Raw genomic sequence first — 25,417 nt, forward strand, 5'->3', positions numbered from 1 at the left:
TACCAGCTGTGCATATATAATTATATACAGGAGATGCCCAGGTTATACCAGCTGTATATATATAATTATATACAGGCGATGCCCAGGTTATACCAGGTGTACATATATAATTATATACAGGAGATGTCCAGGTTATACCAGCTGTACACATATAATTATATACAGGAGATACCCAGGTTATACCAGCTGTACATATATAATTATATACAGGGGATGCCCAGGTTATACCAGCTGTACATATATAATTATATACAGGGGATGCCCAGGTTATACCAGCTGTACATATATAATTATATACAGGAGATGCTCAGGTTATACCAGCTGTACATATATAATTATACACAGGAGATGCCCAGGTTATACCAGCTGTACATATATAATTATACACAGGAGATGCCCAGGTTATACCAGCTGTACATATATAATTATATACAGGAGATGCCCAGGCTATACCAGCTGTACATATATAATTATATACAGGAGATGTCCAGGTTATACCAGCTGTACATATATAATTATACACAGGAGATGCCCAGGTTATACCAGCTGTACATATATAATTATATACAGGCGATGCCCAGGTTATACCAGGTGTACATATATAATTATATACAGGAGATGTCCAGGTTATACCAGCTGTACATATATAATTAGACACAGGAGATGCCCAGGTTATACCAGCTGTACATATATAATTATACACAGGAGATGCCCAGGTTATACCAGCTGTACATATATAATTATATACAGGAGATGTCCAGGTTATACCAGCTGTACATATATAATTATACACAGGAGATGCCCAGGTTATACCAGCTGTACATATATAATTATACACAGGAGATGCCCAGGTTATACCAGCTGTACATATATAATTATATACAGGAGATACCCAGGTTATACCGGCTGTACATATATAATTATATACAGGTGATGCCCAGGCTATACCAGCTGTACATATATAATTATATACAGGGGATGCCCAGGTTATACCAGCTGTACATATATAATTATATACAGGAGATGCTCAGGTTATACCAGCTGTACATATATAATTATACACAGGAGATGCCCAGGTTATACCAGATGTACATATATAATTATACACAGGAGATGCCCAGGTTATACCAGCTGTACATATATAATTATATACAGGCGATGCCCAGGTTATACCAGGTGTACATATATAATTATATACAGGAGATGTCCAGGTTATACCAGCTGTACATATATAATTATACACAGGAGATGCCCAGGTTATACCAGCTGTACATATATAATTATACACAGGAGATGCCCAGGTTATACCAGCTGTACATATATAATTATATACAGGAGATGCCCAGGTTATACCAGCTGTACATATATAATTATATACAGGAGATACCCAGGTTATACCAGCTGTACATATATTATTATATAAAGGAGATGCCCAGGTTATACCACCTGTGCATATATAATTATATACAGGAGATACCCAGGTTATACCAGCTGTACATATATTATTATATAAAGGAGATGCCCAGGTTATACCAGCTGTACATATATAATTATATACAGGAGATGCCCAGGTTATACCAGCTGTACATATATAATTATATACAGGAAATGCCCAGGTTATACCAGCTATACGTATATAATTATATATAGGATATGTGCAGGTTATACCAGCTGTACATATATAATTTTACACAGAAAAAGTCCAGGTTATACCAGCTGTACATATATAGTTATATACAGGAGATGCCCAGGTTATACCAGCTGTACATATATAATTATATACAGGAGATATCCAGGTTATACCAGTTGTACATATAAAATTATAAACAGGAGATGTCCAGGTTAGACCAGCTGTACATATATTATTATATACAGGAGATACCCAGGTTATACCAGCTGTACATATATAATTATATACAGGACATGCCCAGGTTATACCAGCTGTGCATATATAATTATATACTGGAGGTGCCCAGGTTATACCAGCTGTACATATATAATTATATACAGGAGATGCCCAGGTTATACCAGCTGTACATATATAATTATATACAGGAGATACCCAGGTTATACCAGCTGTACATATATTATTATATAAAGGAGATGCCCAGGTTATACCACCTGTGCATATATAATTATATACAGGAGATACCCAGGTTATACCAGCTGTACATATATTATTATATAAAGGAGATGCCCAGGTTATACCAGCTGTACATATATAATTATATACAGGAGATGCCCAGGTTATACCAGCTGTACATATATAATTATATACAGGAAATGCTCAGGTTATACCAGCTATACGTATATAATTATATATAGGATATGTGCAGGTTATACCAGCTGTACATATATAATTTTACACAGAAAAAGTCCAGGTTATACCAGCTGTACATATATAGTTATATACAGGAGATGCCCAGGTTATACCAGCTGTACATATATAATTATATACAGGAGATATCCAGGTTATACCAGTTGTACATATAAAATTATATACAGGAGATGTCCAGGTTAGACCAGCTGTACATATATTATTATATACAGGAGATACCCAGGTTATACCAGCTGTACATATATAATTATATACAGGACATGCCCAGGTTATACCAGCTGTGCATATATAATTATATACTGGAGGTGCCCAGGTTATACCAGCTGTACATATATAATTATATACAGGAGATGCCCAGGTTATACCAGCTGTACATATATATAATTATATACAGGAGATGCCCAGGTTATACCAGCTGTACATATATAATTATATACAGAAGATCCTCAGGTTATACCAGCTATACATATATAATTATATAGAGGAGATGTCCAGGTTATACCAGCTGTACATACATAATTATATACAGGATATGTCCAGGTTATACCAGCTGTACATATATAATTATATACAGGAGATACCCAGGTTATACAGCTGTACATATATAAATATATACAGGAGATGCCCAGGTTATACCAGCTATGCATATATAATTATATACAGGAGATGTCCAGGTTATACCAGCTGTACATATATAATTATATACAGGAGATGACCAGGTTATACCAGCTGTACATATATAATTATATACAGGAGATACCTAGGTTATACCAGCTGTACATATATAATTATATACAGGAGATGCCCAGGTTATACCAACTGTACATATATAATTATGTACAGGAGATCCCCAGGTTATACCGGCTGTACATATATAATTATATACAGGAGATGCCCAGGTTATACCAGCTGTACATATATAATTATATTCAGGATATGCCCAGGTTATACCAGCTGTACATACATAATTATATACAGAAGATCCCCAGGTTATACCAGCTGTGCATATATAATTATATACAGGAGATGTCCAGGTTATATCAGCTGTACATATATAATTATATACAGGAGATGCCCACGTTATACCAGCTGTACATATATAATTATATACAGGAGATACCCAGGTTATAGTAGCTGTACATATATAATTATATACAGGAGATGTCCAGGTTATACCAGCTATACATATATAATTATATAGAGGAGATGTCCAGGTTATACCAGCTGTACATACATAATTATATACAGGATATGTCCAGGTTATACCAGCTGTACATATATAATTATATACAGGAGATACCCAGGTTATACAGCTGTACATATATAAATATATACAGGAGATGCCCAGGTTATACCAGCTATGCATATATAATTATATACAGGAGATGTCCAGGTTATACCAGCTGTACATATATAATTATATACAGGAGATGACCAGGTTATACCAGCTGTACATATATAATTATATACAGGAGATACCTAGGTTATACCAGCTGTACATATATAATTATATACAGGAGATGCCCTGGTTATACCAACTGTACATATATAATTATGTACAGGAGATCCCCAGGTTATACCGGCTGTACATATATAATTATATACAGGAGATGCTCAGGTTATACCAGCTGTACATATATTATTATATTCAGGATATGCCCAGGTTATACCAGCTGTACATACATAATTATATACAGAAGATCCCCAGGTTATACCAGCTGTGCATATATAATTATATACAGGAGATGTCCAGGTTATACCAGCTGTACATATATAATTATATACAGGAGATGCCCACGTTATACCAGCTGTACATATATAATTATATACAGGAGATACCCAGGTTATAGTAGCTATATATATAGGATTATAGGCAGTTGATAAGGTGCTGGCCGGACTGGAGAACCCCAAGTAATGAAGTAGACGATAATTAGTCTCTCTTGCAGGGAATTGCCAGTAGTGTCTGTTGTTATTATCACATGTAGGCGTCGCTCGCCGCGGTGCTCTAATACTATAATGAATGATGGTAAAGTGATATTTTATGTTTCCACCCAACCTGGGTCTTCTTCAAACATGGCTTAAAGGGAAAACATCCACAGAGTTATTGTGCTGTAGATATAAGATACACACATGTGGTGATATGCACGGCATAAAGCAATACTGTGAGAAAGGAGATAACGGGAATATTGCACATCTAATATACTTACCTTGTAATGTCTTCACATCCTGTTTCGTCCAGATGTGTCCGGATCCCAGAATTCCAAGTGGCGGAAGTTCACCGACCGCCATATTGGGACACCCAGGTTATGGGTGTCTCAATATGGAAACTGCTGCTGGTACCAGCGGAACATTGCCGCATCATACACACACTGTAAATGTCGTACACAGCTTCTTGCGCGATACCACCAGCAGAACACCGTCGCGAACACACTGCCGCCGGGATCAGCCAAATGGTTCATTGACCGCCGCCATCTTTGTACAGGAGTAGCGCATGCGCAGTTTTAATGTGACCACCGCTATATGTCTGCACAAAGATGACTGCGGTCAGATTTACTGCGCCTGTCCGAATTCCGCGCAGCTTAGTGAATCATTCGGCTGATCCCGGCAAGAGAGCAGAAGAGGGGAGAACACAGTACAGGAAGGAGAGAGGCAGCAGACAAGGGGGAGAGCACATGGGGTAGACAGGTCAAAGAAGAGAGCGCAGACGGGAGAAGTCAGCACATGGGGACAGAGAGAGTGGATAAGTGGGTGAGCACATCGGGGGGGAGAGAGTCTCAACGCTGCAAAGCCTGCCCCCATAGTGATATTACCAACATTACTCCCTCCATGGATGAGAAGCCCCCACACATTGTGAGTGAGCCCCCTCCATTGGATGAGAAGCCCCCACACATTGTGAGTGACCCCTCCATGGATGAGAAGACCCCACACATTGTGAGTGATCTCCCTCCATGGATGAGAAGCCCCCACACATTGTGAGTGACCCCTCCATGGATGAGAAACCCCCACACATTGTGAGTGACCCCCTACATGGATGAGAAGCCCCCACACATTGTGAGTGATCCCCTCCATGGATGAGAAGCCCCCACACATTGTGAGTGATCTCCCTCCATGGATGAGAAGCCCCCACACATTGTGAGTGACCCCCTCCATGGATGAGAAACCCCCACACATTGTGAGTGACCCCCTACATGGATGAGAAGCCCCCACACATTGTGAGTGATCCCCTCCATGGATGAGAAGCCCCCACACATTGTGAGTGATCTCCCTCCATGGATGAGAAGCCCCCACACATTGTGAGTGACCCCCTCCATGGATGAGAAACCCCCACACATTGTGAGTGACCCCTCCATGGATGAGAAGCCCCCACACATTGTGAGTGACCCCCTCCATGGATGAGAAACCCCCACACATTGTGAGTGACCCCTCCATGGATGAGAAGACCCCACACATTGTGAGTGATCTCCCTCCATGGATGAGAAGCCCCCACACATTGTGAGTGACCCCCTCCATGGATGAGAAGCCACCACACATTGTGACTGATCTCCCTTCATGGATGAGAAGCCCCCACACATTGTGAGTGATCTCCCTCCATGGATGAGAAGCCCCCACACATTGTGAGTGACCCCCTCCATGGATGTGAAGTCCCCACACATTGTGAGTGATCTCCTTCCATGGATGAGAAGCCCCCACACATTGTGAGTGACCCCCTCCATGGATGAGAAGACCCCACACATTGTGAGTGATCTCCTTCCATGGATGAGAAACCCCCACACATTGTGAGTGACCCCTCCATGGATGAGAAGACCCCACACATTGTGAGTGATCTCCCTCCATGGATGAGAAGCCCCCACACATTGTGAGTGACCCCCTCCATGGATGAGAAGCCACCACACATTGTGACTGATCTCCCTTCATGGATGAGAAGCCCCCACACATTGTGAGTGATCTCCCTCCATGGATGAGAAGCCCCCACACATTGTGAGTGACCCCCTCCATGGATGTGAAGTCCCCACACATTGTGAGTGATCTCCTTCCATGGATGAGAAGCCCCCACACATTGTGAGTGACCCCCTCCATGGATGAGAAGCCCCCACACATTGTGAGTGATCCCCTCCATGGATGAGAAGCCCCCACACATTGTGAGTGATCTCCCTCCTTGGATGAGAAGCCCCCACACATTGTGAGTGACCCCTCCATGGATGAGAAGTCCCCACACATTGTGAGTGACCCCTCCATGGATGAGAAGCCCCCACACATTGTGAGTGACCCCCTCCATGGATGAGAAGCCCCCACACATTGTGAGTGATCCCCTCCATGGATGAGCAGCCCCCACACATTGTGAGTGATCCCCTCCATGGATGAGAAGCCCCCACACATTGTGAGTGATCTCCCTCCATGGATGAGAAGCCCCCACACATTGTGAGTGATCCCCTCCATGGATGAGAAGCCCCCACACATTGTGAGTGATCTCCCTCCATGGATGAGAAGCCCCCACATATTGTGAGTGATCTCCCTCCATGGATGAGAAGCCCCCACACATTGTGAGTGATCTCCCTCCATGGATGAGAAGCCCCCACATATTGTGAGTGACCCCCTCCATGGATGAGAAGCCCCCGCACATTGTGAGTGATCTCCCTCCATGGATGAGAAGCCCACACACATTGTGAGTGAGCCCCCTCCATGGAAGAGAAGCCCCCACACATTGTGAGTGATCCCCTCCATGGATGAGAAGACCCCACACATTGTGAGTGATCCCCACCATGGATAAGAAGCCCCCACACATTGTGAGTGATCCCCTCCATGGATGAGAAGCCCCCAAACATTGTGAGTGATCTCCTTCCATGGTTGAGAAGCCCTCACAAATTCTGAGTGATCCCCTTCATGGATGATAAGCCCCCACACATTGTGAGTGATCTCCTTCCATGGATGAGAAGCCCCCACACATTGTGAGTGATCTCCCTCCATGGATGAGAAGCCCCCACACATTGTGAGTGACCCCCTCCATGGATGAGAAGCCCCCACACATTGTGTGTGATCCCCTCCATGGATGAGAAGCCCCCACACATTGTGAGTGATCTCCTTCCATGGATGAGAAGACCCCACACATTGTGAGTGACCCCCTCCATGGATGAGAAGCCCCCGCACAATGTGAGTGATCCCCTCCATGGATGAGAAGCCCCCACACATTGTGAGTGACCCCCTCCATGGATGAGAAGCCCCCAGACATTGTGAGTGATCCCCTCCATGGATGAGAAGCACCCACACATTGTGAGTGACCCCCTCCATGGATGAGAAGCACCCACACATTGTGAGTGACCCCCTCCATGGATGAGAAGCCCCCAGACATTGTGAGTGATCCCCTCCATGGATGAGAAGCCCCCACACATTGTGAGTGATCTCCTTCCATGGATGAGAAGCCCCCACACATTGTGAGTGATCCCCTCCATGGATGAGAAGCCCCCCGCACATTGTGAGTGATCTCTTTCCATGGATGAGAAGCCCCCACACATTGTGAGTGACCCCTCCATGGATGAGAAGCCCCCACACATTGTGAGTGATCCCCTCCATGGATGAGAAGCCCCCGCACATTGTGAGTGATCTCCTCCATGGATGAGAAGCCCCCGCACATTGTGAGTGATCTCCTCCATGGATGAGAAGCCCCCACACATTGTGAGTGACTCCCTCCATGGATGAGAAGCCCTCACACATTGTGAGTGATCCCCTCCATGGATGAGAAGCCCCCACACATTGTGAGTGACTCCCTCCATGGATGAGAAGCCCCCACACATTGTGAGTGATCTCCTCCATGGATGAGAAGCCCCCACACATTGTGAGTGACTCCCTCCATGGATGAGAAGCCCTCACACATTGTGAGTGATCTCCTCTATGGATGAGAAGCCCCCACACATTGTGAGTGACTCCATCCATGGATGAGAAGCCCCCACACATTGTGAGTGATCTCCTCCATGGATGAGAAGCCCTCACACATTGTGAGTGATCTCCTCCATGGATGAGAAGCCCCCACACATTGTGAGTGACTCCCTCCATGGATGAGAAGCCCCCACACATTGTGAGTGATCTCCTCCATGGATGAGAAGCCCTCACACATTGTGAGTGATCTCCTTCCATGGATGAGAAGCCCCCGCACATTGTGAGTGATCTCCTCCATGGATGAGAAGCCCTCACACATTGTGAGTGATCTCCTTCCATGGATGAGAAGCCTCCACACATTGTGAGTGATCTCCCTCCATGGATGAGAAGCCCCCACACATTGTGAGTGATCTCCATGGATGAGAAGCCCCCACACATTGTGAGTGATCTCCTCCATGGATGAGAAGCCCTCACACATTGTGAGTGATCTCCTCCATGGATGAGAAGCCCCCACACATTGTGAGTGATCTCCTCCATGGATGAGAATCCCTCACACATTGTGAGTGATCTCCCTCCATGGATGAGAAGCCCCCACACATTGTGAGTGACCCCCTCCATGGATGAGAAGTCCCCACACATTGTGAGTGATCTCCTCCATGGATGAGAAGCCCTCACACATTGCGAGTGATCTCCTTCCATGGATGAGAAGCCTCCACACATTGTGAGTGATCTCCCTCCATGGATGAGAAGCCCCCACACATTGAGAGTGACCCCTCCATGGATGAGAAGCCCTCACACATTGTGAGTGATCTCCTCCATGGATGAGAATCCCTCACACATTGTGAGTGATCTCCTCCATGGATGAGAAGCCCCCACACATTGTGAGTGATCTCCTCCATGGATGAGAAGCCCCCACACATTGTGAGTGATCTCCTCCATGGATGAGAAGCCCTCACACATTGTGAGTGATCTCCTTCCATGGATGAGAAGCCCCCGCACATTGTGAGTGATCTCCTCCATGGATGAGAAGCCCTCACACATTGTGAGTGATCTCCTTCCATGGATGAGAAGCCTCCACACATTGTGAGTGATCTCCCTCCATGGATGAGAAGCCCCCACACATTGTGAGTGATCTCCATGGATGAGAAGCCCCCACACATTGTGAGTGATCTCCTCCATGGATGAGAAGCCCTCACACATTGTGAGTGATCTCCTCCATGGATGAGAAGCCCCCACACATTGTGAGTGATCTCCTCCATGGATGAGAATCCCTCACACATTGTGAGTGATCTCCCTCCATGGATGAGAAGCCCCCACACATTGTGAGTGACCCCCTCCATGGATGAGAAGTCCCCACACATTGTGAGTGATCTCCATGGATGAGAAGCCCTCACACATTGCGAGTGATCTCCTTCCATGGATGAGAAGCCTCCACACATTGTGAGTGATCTCCCTCCATGGATGAGAAGCCCCCACACATTGAGAGTGACCCCTCCATGGATGAGAAGCCCTCACACATTGTGAGTGATCTCCTCCATGGATGAGAATCCCTCACACATTGTGAGTGATCTCCTCCATGGATGAGAAGCCCCCACACATTGTGAGTGATCTCCTCCATGGATGAGAATCCCTCACACATTGTGAGTGATCTCCTTCCATGGATGAGAAGCCCTCACACATTGTGAGTGATCTCCTCCATGTATGAGAAGCCCCCACACATTGTGAGTGATCTCCTCCATGGATGAGAATCCCTCACACATTGTGAGTGATCTCCTTCCATGGATGAGAAGCCCTCACACATTGTGAGTGATCTCCCTCCATGGACCACACACACGAGTGGTCTCAGGAAGCTTCACTGCTAGATGACACTGGATGAACGTCACTTTCGCTTCTCCAGACAATCAGACGCTGGGAAGTTTCCACGGTCAGTGCTGGCAGTGCCGCCCCCTGTTGTACGCGCGGTGATTCCGGATGTGTTCATTGAATCCTGTGGAATCTCCGCATCCTCTCCATAGACTGAGCGTCTCCGCAAGATGAATACACATGCTGCGCTCTATAAAGTCACATGTGTGTGTACGGGGGTCTGCCGCCTGCGTCTCTTCATGAGATCCCCTACGCTGTAACATCTGGACCCTGCTCCTGTACACAGCGTCCAGTCCGCAGCGTTTCCTCTCGTGGAGACTTTACAGAACTTCATGCATTTGTCAATATAGTGTAACAGCTGATGGAATGTTTATAATTGTCTCTCAGTAACCATGGCAACAATCAACTGACAGATCCAAACACAGAGAAATGTGGAACTGACAACTAGTGTCAGAATCAAAGCGGTAAACAGTGCAGATGGAGCAGCCTTAGGTGCAGCAGTGAGTACAGGAGGAGCAGCCTGAGGTGCAGCAGTAGGTACAGGAGGAGCAGCCTGAGGTGTAGCAGTGAGTAAAGGTGGAGCAGCATTAGGTGCAGCAGTGAGTATAGGTGGAGCAGCCTGAGGTGCAGCAGTGAGTACATATGGAGCAGCCTGAGGTGCAGTAGTGAGTACAGGAAGAGCAGCCTTATGTGCAGCAGTGAGTACAGGTGGAGCAGCATTAGGTGCAGCAGTAAGTGTAGGTGGAGCAGCCTGAGGTGCAGCAGTGAGTACAGGAAGAGCAGCCTGAGGTGCAGTAGTGAGTACAGGAGGAGCAGCCTTAGGTGCAGCAGTGAGTACAGGTGGAGCAGCATTAGGTGCAGCAGTAAGTATAGGTGGAGCAGCCTGAGGTGCAGCAGTGAGTACAGGAAGAGCAGCCTGAGGTGCAGCAGTAAGTATAGGTGGAGCAGCCTGAGGTGCAGCAGTGAGTACAGGAAGAGCAGCCTGAGGTGCAGCAGTGAGTACAGGAGGAGCAGCCTTAGGTGCAGCAGTAAGTAGAGGTGGAGCAGCCTTAGGTGCAGCAGTGAGTACAGGAGCAGCAGCCTTAGGTGCAGCAGTGAGTACAGGAGGAGCAGCTTTAGGTGCAGCAGTGAGTACAGGTGGAGCAGCCTTAGGTGCAGCAGTGAGTACAGGAGGAGCAGCCTTAGGTGCAGCAGTGAGTACAGGTGGAGCAGCATTAGGAGCAGCAGTGAGTACAGGAGGAGCAGCCTTAGGTGCAGCAGTGAGTACAGGTGGAGCAGCCTTAGGTGCAGCAGTGAGTACAGGAGGAGCAGCCTTAGGTGCAGCAGTGAGTAGAGGTGGAGCAGCCTTAGGTGCAGCAGTGAGTACAGGAGCAGCAGCCTTAGGTGCAGCAGTGAGTACAGGAGGAGCAGCTTTAGGTGCAGCAGTGAGTACAGGTGGAGCAGCCTTAGGTGCAGCAGTGAGTACAGGAGGAGCAGCCTTAGGTGCAGCAGTGAGTACAGGTGGAGCAGCATTAGGAGCAGCAGTGAGTACAGGAGGAGCAGCCTTAGGTGCAGCAGTGAGTACAGGTGGAGCAGCCTGAGGTGCAGCAGTGAGTACAGGAGGAGCAGCCTTAGGTGCAGCAGTGAGAACAGGAGGAGCAGCCTTAGGTGCAGCAGTGCGTACACGTGGAGCAGCATTAGCTGCAGCAGTGAGTATAGGTGGAGCAGCCTGAGGTGCAGCAGTGAGTACAGGAGGAGCAGCCTGAGGTGCAGCAGTGAGTACAGATGGAGCAGCATTAGGAGCAGCAGTGAGTACAGGAGGAGCAGCCTTAGGTGCAGCAGTGAGTACAGGTGGAGCAGCATTAGGTGCAGCAGTAAGTATAGGTGGAGCAGCCTGAGGTGCAGCAGTGAGTACAGGAGGAGCAGCCTGAGGTGCAGCAGTGAGTACAGGAGCAGCCTTAGGTGCAGCAATGAGTACAGGTGGAGCAGCCTTAGGTGCAGCAGTGATTAAACGAGAAGCCTTAGGTGCAGCAGTGAGTACAGGTGGAGCAGCATTAAGTGCAGCAGTCAGTATAGGTGGAGCAGCCTGAGGTGCAGCAGTGAGTACAGGTGGAGCAGCATTAGGAGCAGCAGTGAGTACAGGAGGAGCAGCCTTAGGTGCAGCAGTGAGTACAGGTGGAGCAGCCTGAGGTGCAGCAGTGAGTACAGGAGGAGCAGCCTTAGGTGCAGCAGTGAGTACAGGTGGAGCAGCATTAGGAGCAGCAGTGAGTACAGGAGGAGCAGCCTTAGGTGCAGCAGTGAGTACAGGTGGAGCAGTCTGAGGTGCAGCAGTGAGTACAGGAGGAGCAGCCTTAGGTGCAGCAGTGAGTACAGGAGGAGCAGCCTTAGGTGCAGCAGTGCGTACACGTGGAGCAGCATTAGCTGCAGCAGTGAGTATAGGTGGAGCAGCCTGAGGTGCAGCAGTGAGTACAGGAGGAGCAGCCTGAGGTGCAGCAGTGAGTACAGATGGAGCAGCATTAGGAGCAGCAGTGAGTACAGGAGGAGCAGCCTTAGGTGCAGCAGTGAGTACAGGTGGAGCAGCATTAGGTGCAGCAGTAAGTATAGGTGGAGCAGCCTGAGGTGCAGCAGTGAGTACAGGAGGAGCAGCCTGAGGTGCAGCAGTGAGTACAGGAGGAGCAGCCTTAGGTGCAGCAATGAGTACAGGTGGAGCAGCCTTAGGTGCAGCAGTGAGTAAAGGAGAAGCCTTAGGTGCAGCAGTGAGTACAGGTGGAGCAGCATTAAGTGCAGCAGTCAGTATAGGTGGAGCAGCCTGAGGTGCAGCAGTGAGTACAGGAGGAGCAGCCTGAGGTGCAGCAGTGAGTTCAAGTGGAGCAGCCTTAGTGGCAGCAGTGAGTACAGGAGGAGCACCATTAGGTGCAGCAGTAAGTACAGGTGGAGCAGCCTTAGGTGCAGCAGTGAGTACAGGAGGAGCAGTTAGGTGCAGCAGTGAGTGAAGGAGTCTTAGGTGCAGCAGTGAGTACAGGAGGAGCAGCATTAAGTGCAGCATTGAGTCCAGATAGAGCAGCCTTAGGTGCAGCAGTGAGAACACGAGGAGCAGCATTGGGTGCGGCAGTGAGTACAGGAGGAGCAGTCAGAGGTGCAGCAGTGAGTACAGGAGGAGCAGCCTGAGGTGCAGTTGTGCGTACAGGAGGAGCAGCCTGAGGTGCAGCAGTGGGTTACACAGGAGCAGGCTGAGGTGCAGCAGTGAGTACAGTAGGAGCAGGCTGAGGTGCAGCAGTGAGTACAGGAGGAGCAGCCTGAGGTGCAGCAGTGAGTGCAGGAGGAGCAGTCTGAGGTGCAGCAGTGGGTTACACAGGAGCAGGCTGAGGTGCAGCAGTGAGTACAGTAGGAGCAGGCTGAGGTGCAGCAATGAGTACAGGAGGAGCAGCCTGAGGTGCAGCAGTGAGTGCAGGAGGAGCAGCCTGAGGTGCAGCAGTGAGTACAGGAGGAGCAGCCTGAGGTGCAGCAGTGAGTGCAGGAGGAGCAGTCTGAGGTGCAGCAGTGGGTTACACAGGAGCAGGCTGAGGTGCAGCAGTGAGTACAGTAGGAGCAGGCTGAGGTGCAGCAGTGAGTACAGGAGGAGCAGCCTGAGGTGCAGCAGTGAGTGCAGGAGGAGCAGCCTGAGGTGCAGCAGTGAGTGCAGGAGGTGAATCAGTGCGTGAAGGAGGAGCAGGCTGAGTTGCAGCAGTGAGTGCAGGAGGAGCAGCCTGAGGTGCAGTAGTGAGTGCAGGAGGAGCAGTCTGAGGTGTAGCAGTGGGTTACACAGGAGCAGGCTGAGGTGCAGCAGTGAGTACAGGAGGAGCAGACTGAGGTGCAGCAGTGAGTACAGGAGGAGCAGCCTGAGGTGCAGCAGTGGGTGCAGGAGGAGCAGCCTGAGGTGCAGCAGTGGGTGCAGTAGGAGCAGCCTGAGGTGCAGCAGTGGGTGCAGTAGGAGCAGCCTGAGGTGCAGCAGTGAGTGCAGAAGGAGCAGCCTGAGGTGCATCAGTGAGTGCAGGAGGAGCAGCCTGAGGTGCATCAGTGAGTGCAGGAGGAGCAGCCTGAGGTGCAGCAGTGAGTGCAGGAGGTGAATCAGTGAGTGCAGTAGGAGCAGGCTGAGGTGCAGCAGTGAGTGCAGGAGGAGCAGGCTGAGGTGCAGCATTCAGTGCAGGAGGAGCAGCCTGAGGTGCAGCAGTGGGTTACACAGGAGCAGGCTGAGGTGCAGCAGTGAGTGCAGGAGGTGAATCAGTGAGTGCAGGAGGAGCAGGCTGAGGTGCAGCATTCAGTGCAGGAGGAGCAGCCTGAGGTGCAGCAGTGGGTGCAGTAGGAGCAGCCTGAGGTGCAGCAGTGAGTGCAGAAGGAGCAGCCTGAGGTGCATCAGTGAGTGCAGGAGGAGCAGCCTGAGGTGCAGCAGTGAGTGCAGGAGGTGAATCAGTGAGTGCAGGAGGAGCAGGCTGAGGTGCAGCAGTGAGTGCAGGAGGAGCAGGCTGAGGTGCAGCATTCAGTGCAGGAGGAGCAGCCTGAGGTGCAGCAGTGGGTTACACAGGAGCAGGCTGAGGTGCAGCAGTGAGTGCAGGAGGTGAATCAGTGAGTGCAGGAGGAGCAGGCTGAGGTGCAGCATTCAGTGCAGGAGGAGCAGCCTGAGGTGCAGCAGTGGGTTACACAGGAGCAGGCTGAGGTGCAGCAGTGAGTGCAGGAGGTGAATCAGTGCGTGCAGGAGGAGCAGGCTGAGGTGCAGCAGTGAGTGCAGGAGGAGCAGCCTGAGGTGCAGCAGTGGATTACACAGGAGCAGGCTGAGGTGCAGCAGTGAGTACAGTAGGAGCAGGCTGAGGTGCAGCAGTGAGTACAGGAGGAGCTGCCTGAGGTGCAGCAGTGAGTGCAGGAGGAGCAGTCTGAGGTGCAGCAGTGGGTTACACAGGAGCAGGCTGAGGTGCAGCAGTGGGTGCAGGAGGAGCAGGCTGAGGTGCAGAAATTCAGTGCAGGAGGAGCAGGCTGAGGTGCAGCAGTGGGTTACACAGGAGCAGGCTGAGGTGCAGCAGTGGGTGCAGGAGGAGCAGTCTGAGGTGCAGCAGTGGGTTACACAGGAGCAGGCTGAGGTGCAGCAGTGGGTGCAGGAGGAGCAGGCTGAGGTGCAGCATTCAGTACAGGTGGAGCAGGCTGAGGTGCAGCAGTGGGTTACACAGGAGCAGGCTGAGGTGCAGCAGTGGGTGCAGGAGGCGCAGGCTGAGGTGCAGCAGTGGGTTACACAGGAGCAGGCTGAGGTGCAGCAGTGAGTGCAGGTGGAGCAGGCTGAGGTGCAGCAGTGGGTGCAGGAGGCGCAGGCTGAGGTGCAGCAGTGGGTTACACAGGAGCAGGCTGAGGTGCAGCAGTGAGTGCAGGAGGCGCAGGCTGAGGTGCAGCAGTGAGTACAGGAGGAGCAGCCTGAGGTGCAGCAGTGGGTGCAGGAGGAGCAGTCTGAGGTGCAGCAGTGGGTTACACAGGAGCAGGCTGAGGTGCAGCAGTGAGTGCAGGAGGCGCAGGCTGAGGTGCAGCAGTGAGTACAGGAGGAGCAGCCTGAGGTGCAGCAGTGAGTGCAGGAGGCGCAGGCTGAGGTGCAGCAGTGGGTTACACAGGAGCAGGCTGAGGTGCAGCAGTGAGTGCAGGAGGCGCAGGCTGAGGTGCAGCAGTGAGTGCAGGAGGAGCAGCCTGAGGTGCAGCAGTGAGTGCAGGAGGAGCAGGCTGAGGTGCAGCATTCAGTGCAGGAGGAGCAGCCTGAGGTGCAGCAGTGGGTTACACAGGAGCAGGCTGAGGTGCAGCAGTGGGTTACACAGGAGCAGGCTGAGGTGCAGCAGTGGGTGCAGGAGGAGCAGGCTGAGGTGCAGCATTCAGTACAGGTGGAGCAGGCTGAGGTGCAGCAGTGGGTTACACAGGAGCAGGCTGAGGTGCAGCAGTGAGTGCAGGTGGAGCAGGCTGAGGTGCAGCAGTGAGTGCAGGTGGAGCAGGCTGAGGTGCAGCAGTGAGTGCAGGTGGAGCAGGCTGAGGTGCAGCAGTGGGTGCAGGAGGCGCAGGCTGAGGTGCAGCAGTGGGTTACCCAGGAGCAGGCTGAGGTGCAGCAGTGAGTGCAGGTGGAGCAGGCTGAGGTGCAGCAGTGTACAGCCGTCTCCCCGCCTCCGCCAGCCTCCTCCGGTATATAAGCGGCTGCAGTGCGGCCAGCAGCAGCAGTCGTCGTCCTCCCGCCGTGGCTCCGGGTCGCCGGCTATGAGTGACGCTGTCTCCCTCCCCAGGTGCGGCGGCCGCTGACTCCCGGCTGATGATGGTGGTGTGGTGCCTGGCCGCGCTGGCCGCCTGCCTCGTGTCCGTGGCTCTTCTCCTCGCCGTGTCCCAGCAGCTGTGGCAGTTGCGCTGGGCGGCCACTCGGGACAAGTCCTGCAAGCTGCCCATGCCCAGGGGCTCCATGGGATTTCCACTGGTGGGCGAAACTTTCCACTGGATCTTACAGGTACAGAAGTCTTCTGTCTATGATTGTCCAATGCTCCAGCGTGACCTCACCTGACAGTTACCTGGGATAGACACGAGTGGGGATATATCACCCGGTTGTGACACTAGTGGGGTTATGTCACCTGTCTGTGTCACTAGTGGGGTTATGTCACCTGTCTGTGTCACTAGTGGGGTTATGTCACCTGTCTGTGACACTAGTGGGGTTATGTCACCTGTCTGTGACACTAGTGGGGTTATGTCACCTGTCTGTGACACTAGTGGGGTTATGTCACCTGTCTGTGACACTAGTGGGGTTATATCACCCGGTTGTGACACTAGTGGGGTTATGTCACCTGTCTGTGACACTAGTGGGGTTATGTCACCTGTCTGTGACACTAGTGGGGTTATGTCACCTGTCTGTGACACTAGTGGGGTTATGTCACCTGTCTGTGACACTAGTGGGGTTATGTCACCTGTCTGTGACACTAGTGGGGTTATATCACCTTTCTGTGACACCAGTGGGGTTATACCACCTGTCTGTGACAATAGTGGGGTTATATCACCTGTCATTGACAAGAGTGGGGTTATATCACCTGTCTGTGACACTAGTGGGGTTATATCACCTGGTTGTGACACTAGTGGGGTTATATCACCCGGTTGTGACACTAGTGGGGTTATATCACCTGTCTGTGACACTAGTGGGGTTATATCACCTGTCTGTGACACTAGTGGGGTTATATCACCTGTCTGTGGCGCTAGTGGGGTTATATCACCTGTCTGTGACGCTAGTGGGGTTATATCACCTGTCTGTGACACTAGTGGGGTTATATCACCTGTCTGTGACACTAGTGGGGTTATATCACCTGTCTGTGACACTAGTGGGGTTATGTCACCTGTCTGTGACACTAGTGGGGTTATGTCACCTGTCTGTGTCACTAGTGGGGTTATGTCACCTGTCTGTGTCACTAGTGTGGTTATGTCACCTGTCTGTGTCACTAGTGGGGTTATGTCACCTGTCTGTGTCACTAGTGTGGTTATGTCACCTGTCTGTGACACTAGTGGGGTTATGTCACCTGTCTGTGACACTAGTGGGGTTATATCACCTGTCTGTGACACTAGTGGGGTTATATCACCTGTCTGTGACACTAGTGGGGTTATATCACCTGTCTGTGACACTAGTGGGGTTATATCACCTGTCTGTGACACTAGTGGGGTTATATCACCTGTCTGTGACACTAGTGGGGTTATATCACCTGTCTGTGACACTAGTGGGGTTATGTCACCTGTCTGTGACACTAGTGGGGTTATGTCACCTGTCTGTGTCACTAGTGTGGTTATGTCACCTGTCTGTGTCACTAGTGTGGTTATGTCACCTGTCTGTGACACTAGTGGGGTTATGTCACCTGTCTGTGACACTAGTGGGGTTATGTCACCTGTCTGTGACACTAGTGGGGTTATATCACCTGTCTGTGACACTAGTGGGGTTATATCACCTGTCTGTGACACTAGTGGGGTTATATCACCTGTCTGTGACACCAGTGGGGTTATATCACCTGTCTGTGACACCAGTGGGGTTATATCACCTGTCTGTGACACTAGTGGGGTTATATCACCTTTCTGTGACACTAGTGGGGTTATATCACCTTTCTGTGACACTAGTGGGGTTATATCACCTTTCTGTGACACTAGTGGGGTTATATCACCTGTCTGTGACACTAGTGGGGTTATATCACCTGTCTGTGACACCAGTGGGGTTATATCACCTTTCTGTGACACTAGTGGGGTTATATCACCTTTCTGTGACACTAGTGGGGTTATATCACCTTTCTGTGACACTAGTGGGGTTATATCACCCGGTTGTGACACTAGTGGGGTTATATCACCTGTCTGTGACACTAGTGGGGTTATATCACCTGTCTGTGACACTAGTGGGGTTATATCACCTGTCTGTGACACTAGTGGGGTTATATCACCTGTCTGTGACACCAGTGGGGTTATATCACCTGTCTGTGGCACTAGTGGGGTAATATCACCTGTCACAGACACTAGTGGGGTTATATCACCTTCCTGTGACAGTTGTGGGTTTATTCAATATAGATAAACACGGCACTCATACAGTATGAAGTATTGGTGCTCTAGTAGGGTATCCAGCCCGTCTTATCAGGAGGGAGAAAACTTGGCATTCAAAAAAAAGTTTTTGCAGGAAAAGATTCCATTTATTAACATCCAGGTGACAATTATGTTAAACGTTTTTGGTCCCAGATTGGACCTTCATCAGAACTGGTTCAGAGGACAGTTTTATATTCCGCCTTGTGTAATGACACCTCAAGGATACAAGATGTCTGGAGGTTATATCACCTGTCACTGTCACTAGTGGGGTTATATCACCTGTCACTGACACTAGTGGGGTCATATCACCTGTGTGTGACACTAGTGGCCTTATACCACCTGTCTGTGACACTAGTGGGGTTATGTCACCTGTCTGTGACACTAGTGGGTTTCTATCACATGTCTGTGACACTAGTGGGTTTCTATCACATGTCTGTGACACTAGTGGGTTTATATCACCTGTCTGTGACACTAGTGGGTTTATATCACCTGTGTGTGACACTAGTGGGTTCATGTCACCTGTATGTGACACTAGTGGGGTTATATCACCTGTGTGTGACACTAGTGGTTTTGTATCACCTGTCTGTGACACTAGTGGGTTTATATCACCTGTCTGTGACTATAGTGGGGTTATATCACCTGTGTGTGACACTAGTGGGTTTATATCACCTGTCTGTGACTATAGTGGGGTTTTATCACCTGTGTGTGACACTAGTGGGTTTATATCACCTGTCTGTGACACTAAAGGGGTTATATCACCTGTCACTGACACTAGTGGGGTCATATCACCTGCATGTGACACTAGTGGGGTTATATCACCTGTCACTGACACTAGTGGGGGTTATATCACCTGGCTGTGACAATATTAGTTTTCTGATACCTTTCTGTGACTGGGTTATGAGATGTTACTTGTTTGCGGCTCTTGTGATATATTATAATAACACTAGTGTTATTTTATTACCTGCATTTGCCACTAATGAGAGCGTTTACTGGCTTTTACAATAGTGACAGTGTTTCCTGGCTGTGACACTAGTGACAGTGCTTCCTGGCTGTGACAGTGTTTCCTGGCTGTGACACTAGTGACAGTGCTTCCTGGCTGTGACTCTATTGACAGTGTTTCCGGGCTGTGACACTAGTGACAGTGCTTTCTGGCTGTGACACTAGTGACAGTGCTTTCTGGCAGTGACACTAGTGACAGTGCTTTCTGGCAGTGACATTAGTGACAGTGCTTTCTGGCAGTGACATTAGTGACAGTGCTTTCTGGCAGTGACATTAGTGACAGTGTTTTCTGGCTGTGACATTAGTGACAGTGCTTTCTGGCACTGACATTAGTGACAGTGTTTCCTGGCTGTTACACTAGTGACAGTGTTTCCTGGCTGTGACACTAGTGACAGTGTTTCCTGGCTGTGACTCTAGTGACAGTGCTTTCTGGCAGTGACACTAGTGACAGTGTTTTCTGGCTGTGATACTAGTGACAGTGTTTTCTGGCTGTGACACTAGTGACAGTGTTTCCTGGCTGTGACTCTAGTGACAGTGCTTTCTGGCAGTGACACTAGTGACAGTGCTTTCTGGCTGTGACACTAGTGGCAGTGTTTTCTGGCAGTGACACTAGTGACAGTGCTTTCTGGCTGTGACACTAGTGGCAGTGTTTCCTGGCTGTGACACTAGTGACAGTGCTTCCTGGCTGTGACTCTATTGACAGTGTTTCCGGGCTGTGACACTAGTGACAGTGCTTTCTGGCTGTGACACTAGTGACAGTGCTTTCTGGCTGTGACACTAGTGACAGTGTTTTCTGGCAGTGACACTAGTGACAGTGCTTTCTGGCAGTGACATTAGTGACAGTGTTTTCTGGCAGTGACATTAGTGACAGTGCTTTCTGGCAGTGACATTAGTGACAGTGTTTTCTGGCTGTGACATTAGTGACAGTGTTTTCTGGCTGTGACATTAGTGACAGTGCTTTCTGGCACTGACATTAGTGACAGTGTTTCCTGGCTGTTACACTAGTGACAGTGTTTTCTGGCAGTGACACTAGTGACAGTGTTTCCTGGCTGTGACACTAGTGACAGTGCTTTCTGGCAGTGACACTAGTGACAATGTTTCCTGGCTGTGACACTAGTGACAGTGCTTTCTGGCAGTGACACTAGTGACAGGGTTTTCTGGCAGTGACACTAGTGACAATGTTTCCTGGCTGTGACATTAGTGACAGTGCTTTCTGGCAGTGACATTAGTGACAGTGCTTTCTGGCAGTGACACTAGTGACAGGGTTTTCTGGCTGTGACACTAGTGACAGGGTTTTCTGGCTGTGACTCTATTGACAGTGTTTCTTGGCTGTGACACTAGTGACAGTGTTTCTTGGCTGTGCCAATAGTGACAGTGTTTTCTGGCTGTGACACTAGTGACAGTGTTTTCTGGCTGTGACACTAGTGACAGTGTTTTCTGGCAGTGACAGTGTTTTCTGGCTGTGACACTAGTGACTGTGTTTTCTGGCTGTGACACTAGTGACAGTGTTTTCTGGCTGTGACACTAGTGATAGTGTTTTCTGGCTGTGACACTAGTGACAGTGTTTTCTGGCTGTGACACTAGTGACAGTGTTTTCTGGCTGTGACACTAGTGACAGTGTTTCCGGTCTGTGACGCTAGTGACAGTGTTTCCGGGCTGTGACACTAGTGACAGTGTTTTCTGGCTGTGACTCTATTGACAGTGTTTCCGGGCTGTGACACTAGTGACAGTGTTTCCTGGCTGTGCCAATAGTGACAGGGTTTTCTGGCAGTGACTCTACGGACAGTGTTTTCTGGCTGTCATATTAGTGACAGTGTGTTCTGGCTGTGACTCTAGTGACAGTGCTTCCTGGCTGTGACTCTATTGACAGTGTTTCCGGGCTGTGACACTAGTGACAGTGCTTTCTGGCAGTGACACTAGTGACAGTGCTTTCTGGCAGTGACACTAGTGACAGTGCTTTCTGGCAGTGACACTAGTGACAGTGCTTTCTGGCAGTGACACTAGTGACAGTGTTTTCTGTCTGTTACACTAGTGACAGTGTTTTCTGGCTGTGACACTAGTGGCAGTGTTTTCTGACAGTGACACTAGTGACAGTGTATCCTGGCTGTGACACTAGTGACAGTGTATCCTGGCTGTGACACTAGTGACAGTGTTTCCCGGCTGTGACACTAGTGACAGTGTTTCCTGGCTGTGACACTTGTGACAGTGTTTCCTGGCTGTGACACTAGTGACAGTGTTTACTGGCTGTGACACTAGTGACGGGGTTTTCTGGCAGTGACACTAGTGACAGTGTTTTCTGGCTGTCATTTTAGTGACAGTGTTTCCTTGCTGTGACACTAGTGACGGGGTTTACTGGCTGTGACACTAGTGACGGGGTTTACTGGCTGTGACACTAGTGACGGGGTTTACTGGCTGTGACACTAGTGACAGGGTTTTCTGGCAGTGACACTAGTGACAGTGTTTCCTGGCTGTGACACTAGTGACAGTGTTTTCTGGCTGTGACACTAGTGACAGTGTTTTCTGGCTGTGACACTAGTGACGGGGTTTTCTGGCAGTGACACTAGTGACAGTGTTTTCTGGCTGTCATTTGAGTGACAGTGTTTCCTTGCTGTGACACTAGTGACGGGGTTTTCTGGCAGTGACACTAGTGACAGTGTTTCCTGGCTGTGACACTAGTGACAGTGTTTACTGGCTGTGACACTTGTGACAGTGTTTTCTGACAGTGACACTAGTGACAGTGTTTTCTGGCTGTCATTTTAGTGACAGTGTTTCCTTGCTGTGACACTAGTGATGGGGTTTACTGGCTGTGACACTAGTGACGGGGTTTACTGGCTGTGACACTAGTGACGGGGTTTACTGGATGTGACACTAGTGACGGGGTTTTCTGGCTGTGACACTAGTGACAGTGTTTTCTGGCTGTGACACTAGTGACAGTGTTTCCTGGCAGTGACACTAGTGACAGTGTTTCCTGGCTGTGACACTAGTGGCATTGTTTCCTGGCAGTGACACTAGTGGCAGTGCTTCCTGGCAGTGACACTAGTGGCAGTGCTTCCTGGCAGTGACACTAGTGACAGTGTTTCCTGGCTGTGACACTAGTGACAGTGCTTCCTGGCTGTGACACTAGTGACAGTGCTTCCTGGCTGTGACACTAGTGACAGTGCTTCCTGGCTGTGACACTAGTGACAGTGCTTCCTGGCTGTGACACTAGTGACAGTGTTTCCTGGCTGTGACACTAGTGGCAGTGTTTCCTGGCTGTGACACTAGTGGCAGTGTTTCCTGGCTGTGACACTAGTGGCAGTGTTTCCTGGCTGTGACACTAGTGGCAGTGTTTCCTGGCTGTGACACTAGTGACAGTGTTTCCTGGCTGTGACACTAGTGGCAGTGTTTCCTGGCTGTGACACTAGTGACAGTGCTTCCTGGCTGTGACACCAGTGACAGTGTTTCTTGGCAGTGACACCAGTGACAGTGTTTCCTGGCTGTGACACCAGTGACAGTGTTTCCTGGCTGTGACACCAGTGACAGTGTTTCCTGGCTGTGACACCAGTGACAGTGTTTCCTGGCTGTGGCCCCGTGATGACCTCTCTGTGGGTTCCTATGCCGCATTATTGTCACCTGCCCATTCTGCTGCTTTCTTATTTTCCTGTTCTCCGCTGCTGACGTTCTGTTACTTATTCTTCATTTCTTTGCCCCTTGTGTGGGATTGTGAGGGGCTGATGCAGGACCCCAGAGTTCTGTCCCTATTCCCGGCTCCTGGCATGCTTCTCGACAGGTGGGATTGTTGCCTGCCTGCTGACAGTCTCCAGTCTGTGTTCCCTACCTCTGTTTCTCATTGTGACCTGGTGACCTGTCTGATTTTTAAGGTGACCCCCATATGCCTGTGTTGTTCCCATCACTTGCTGCCTTCCTCTCCCAGTGCTGTTCTTCATGGTGTCTCCTGTTACCTTCCACATCCATCAGTCCTGGGATGTCGCCCCTCCATAGTCAGGACATGCTGTGCCATGCCCCATGTTATTGCCCACTTGTACCCTGTGACGCTCTGACCTTCCTGTACAGTGAGCCCCTCCACCCCCTGCAGGTTATCGTACAGTCACCGTCCGAGGCTGAAGAATTGGGACATCACTGGTGACATTACTGTATATGTGTGTAATGTCAGTGACAGTGGGGGAAATAAGTTGATGATGAGGTTTGCGCACAGGTCAGCAGGAATTATGGTCCACTCCTCTTTGCAGATCATCTCTAAATCATTAAGATTTTGAGGCTGTCGCTTGGCGACTCGGAGCTTCATCTCCCTCCATAAGTTTTCTATGGGATTAAGGTCTGGAGACAGACTAGGCCACCCCATGACCTTAATGTGCTTCTTCTTGAGCCACTCCTTTGTTGCCTTGGCTGTATGTTGTGGGTCATTGTCTTGCTGGAAGACCCATTTTTAATGTTCTGGCGGAGGGAAGGAGGTTGTCACTCAGAATTTTACAGTACGTGGCTCCATCCATTCTCCTATTGATGCAGTGGAGTAGTCCAACTCCTGTGCCCTTAGCAGAGAAACACCCCCAAAACATAATGTTTCCACCTCCATGCTTGACAGTGTGGATGGTGTTTTTGGGTCATAGGCATTTCTCTTCCTCCAAACACAGCGAGTTGCGTTAATTCCAAAGACTGGAATTTTTGTCTCATCTGATCACAGCACCTTCTTCCAATCACTCACAGAATCATCCAGGTGTTCATTGGTAAACTTCACATGTGCCTTCTTGAGCAGGGGGACCTTGCGGGCACTGCAGGATTGTAAGCCTTTACGGTGTAATGTGTTACCAATGGTTTTCTTGGTGACTGTGGTCCCAGCTGCCTTGAGATCATTAACAAGTTCCCCCTGTGTAGTTTTAGGCTGATCTCTCACCTTCCTCATGATCAAGGATACCCCACGAGGTGAGATTTTGCATGGTGTCCCAGATCGATGTCGATTGACAGTCATTTTGTATTTTTTCCATTTTGCTACTATTGCATCAGCAGTTGTCTCCTTCTCACCCAGCGTCTTACTTATGGTTTTGTAACCCATTCCAGCTTTGTGCAGGTCTATGATCTTGTCCCTGACGTCCTTAGAATGATCTTTGGTCCTGCCCATGTTGTAGAGGTTAGAGTCTAATTGATTCTGTGGACAAGAGTCTATTATAAAGGTGACTATGTAAGACAACTGTCTTTAATGCAGGTAATGAGTTGATTTGGAGCGTCTAACTTATCTGTAGGAGCCAGAACTCTTAGGCTGAGTTCACACGTGGTGTTTTTTTCGCGTTTCCGCGGCGGTTTTGCCGCGAAAAATAAGCATTCCATGCATTCCTATGGGATTCCGCAATGCTGTGCTAATGCTGTGGATTTTTCCGTGGCGGAATCGCTTTGCGGTAATAAATGCAGCATGCTCATTAATTTAGCGGAATCGCGGCGATCCCGCACCCATAGGAATGCATTGTTCCGCTTACTTCCCGCATGTGGCTGTGCCCACCATGCGAAAAGTAAGCAGAACATTTGCGGATGGTACCCACTGTCCGGAGGAGAGGAGACTGTCCTCCAGGCTCTGAGTACCATATCCCTGTAAAAAATAGAATTTAAAATAAAAAATATTGTTATTCTCACCCTCCGGCATCCCGCGCAGCCTTCCCGCCTCTCCACGCTCCCGGTCCCAGTAAGCCTTTGCGAGCGATGACGTCCGTTCTCGCGGGATCGTGAAGTCTCGCGGTCATTCACGCGACGTCATCGCAGTAATTGTCGCAAAGGATAACTGGGACCGGGAGCGTGGAG

General features: G+C 49.5%; 1 protein-coding gene across 1 annotated transcript in view; it reads left to right on the top strand.

Moving 5' to 3' along the window:
- CYP26B1 (cytochrome P450 family 26 subfamily B member 1) overlaps positions 1–25,417 on the top strand; it is a 90,010-nt gene that overhangs the window by 34,194 nt on the left and 30,399 nt on the right. The window contains exon 2 of the mRNA XM_073555074.1: positions 16,330–16,544. Coding sequence (XP_073411175.1) covers positions 16,356–16,544 — 189 coding nt within the window. The 5' untranslated portion in view covers positions 16,330–16,355. The remainder of the gene's footprint in view (positions 1–16,329; positions 16,545–25,417) is intronic.

Source organism: Dendrobates tinctorius, unplaced genomic scaffold (assembly GCF_039654945.1).
Source record: "Dendrobates tinctorius isolate UK_male_01 unplaced genomic scaffold, ASM3965494v1 ptg000216l, whole genome shotgun sequence".
Lineage (NCBI taxonomy): Eukaryota > Metazoa > Chordata > Amphibia > Anura > Dendrobatidae > Dendrobates > Dendrobates tinctorius.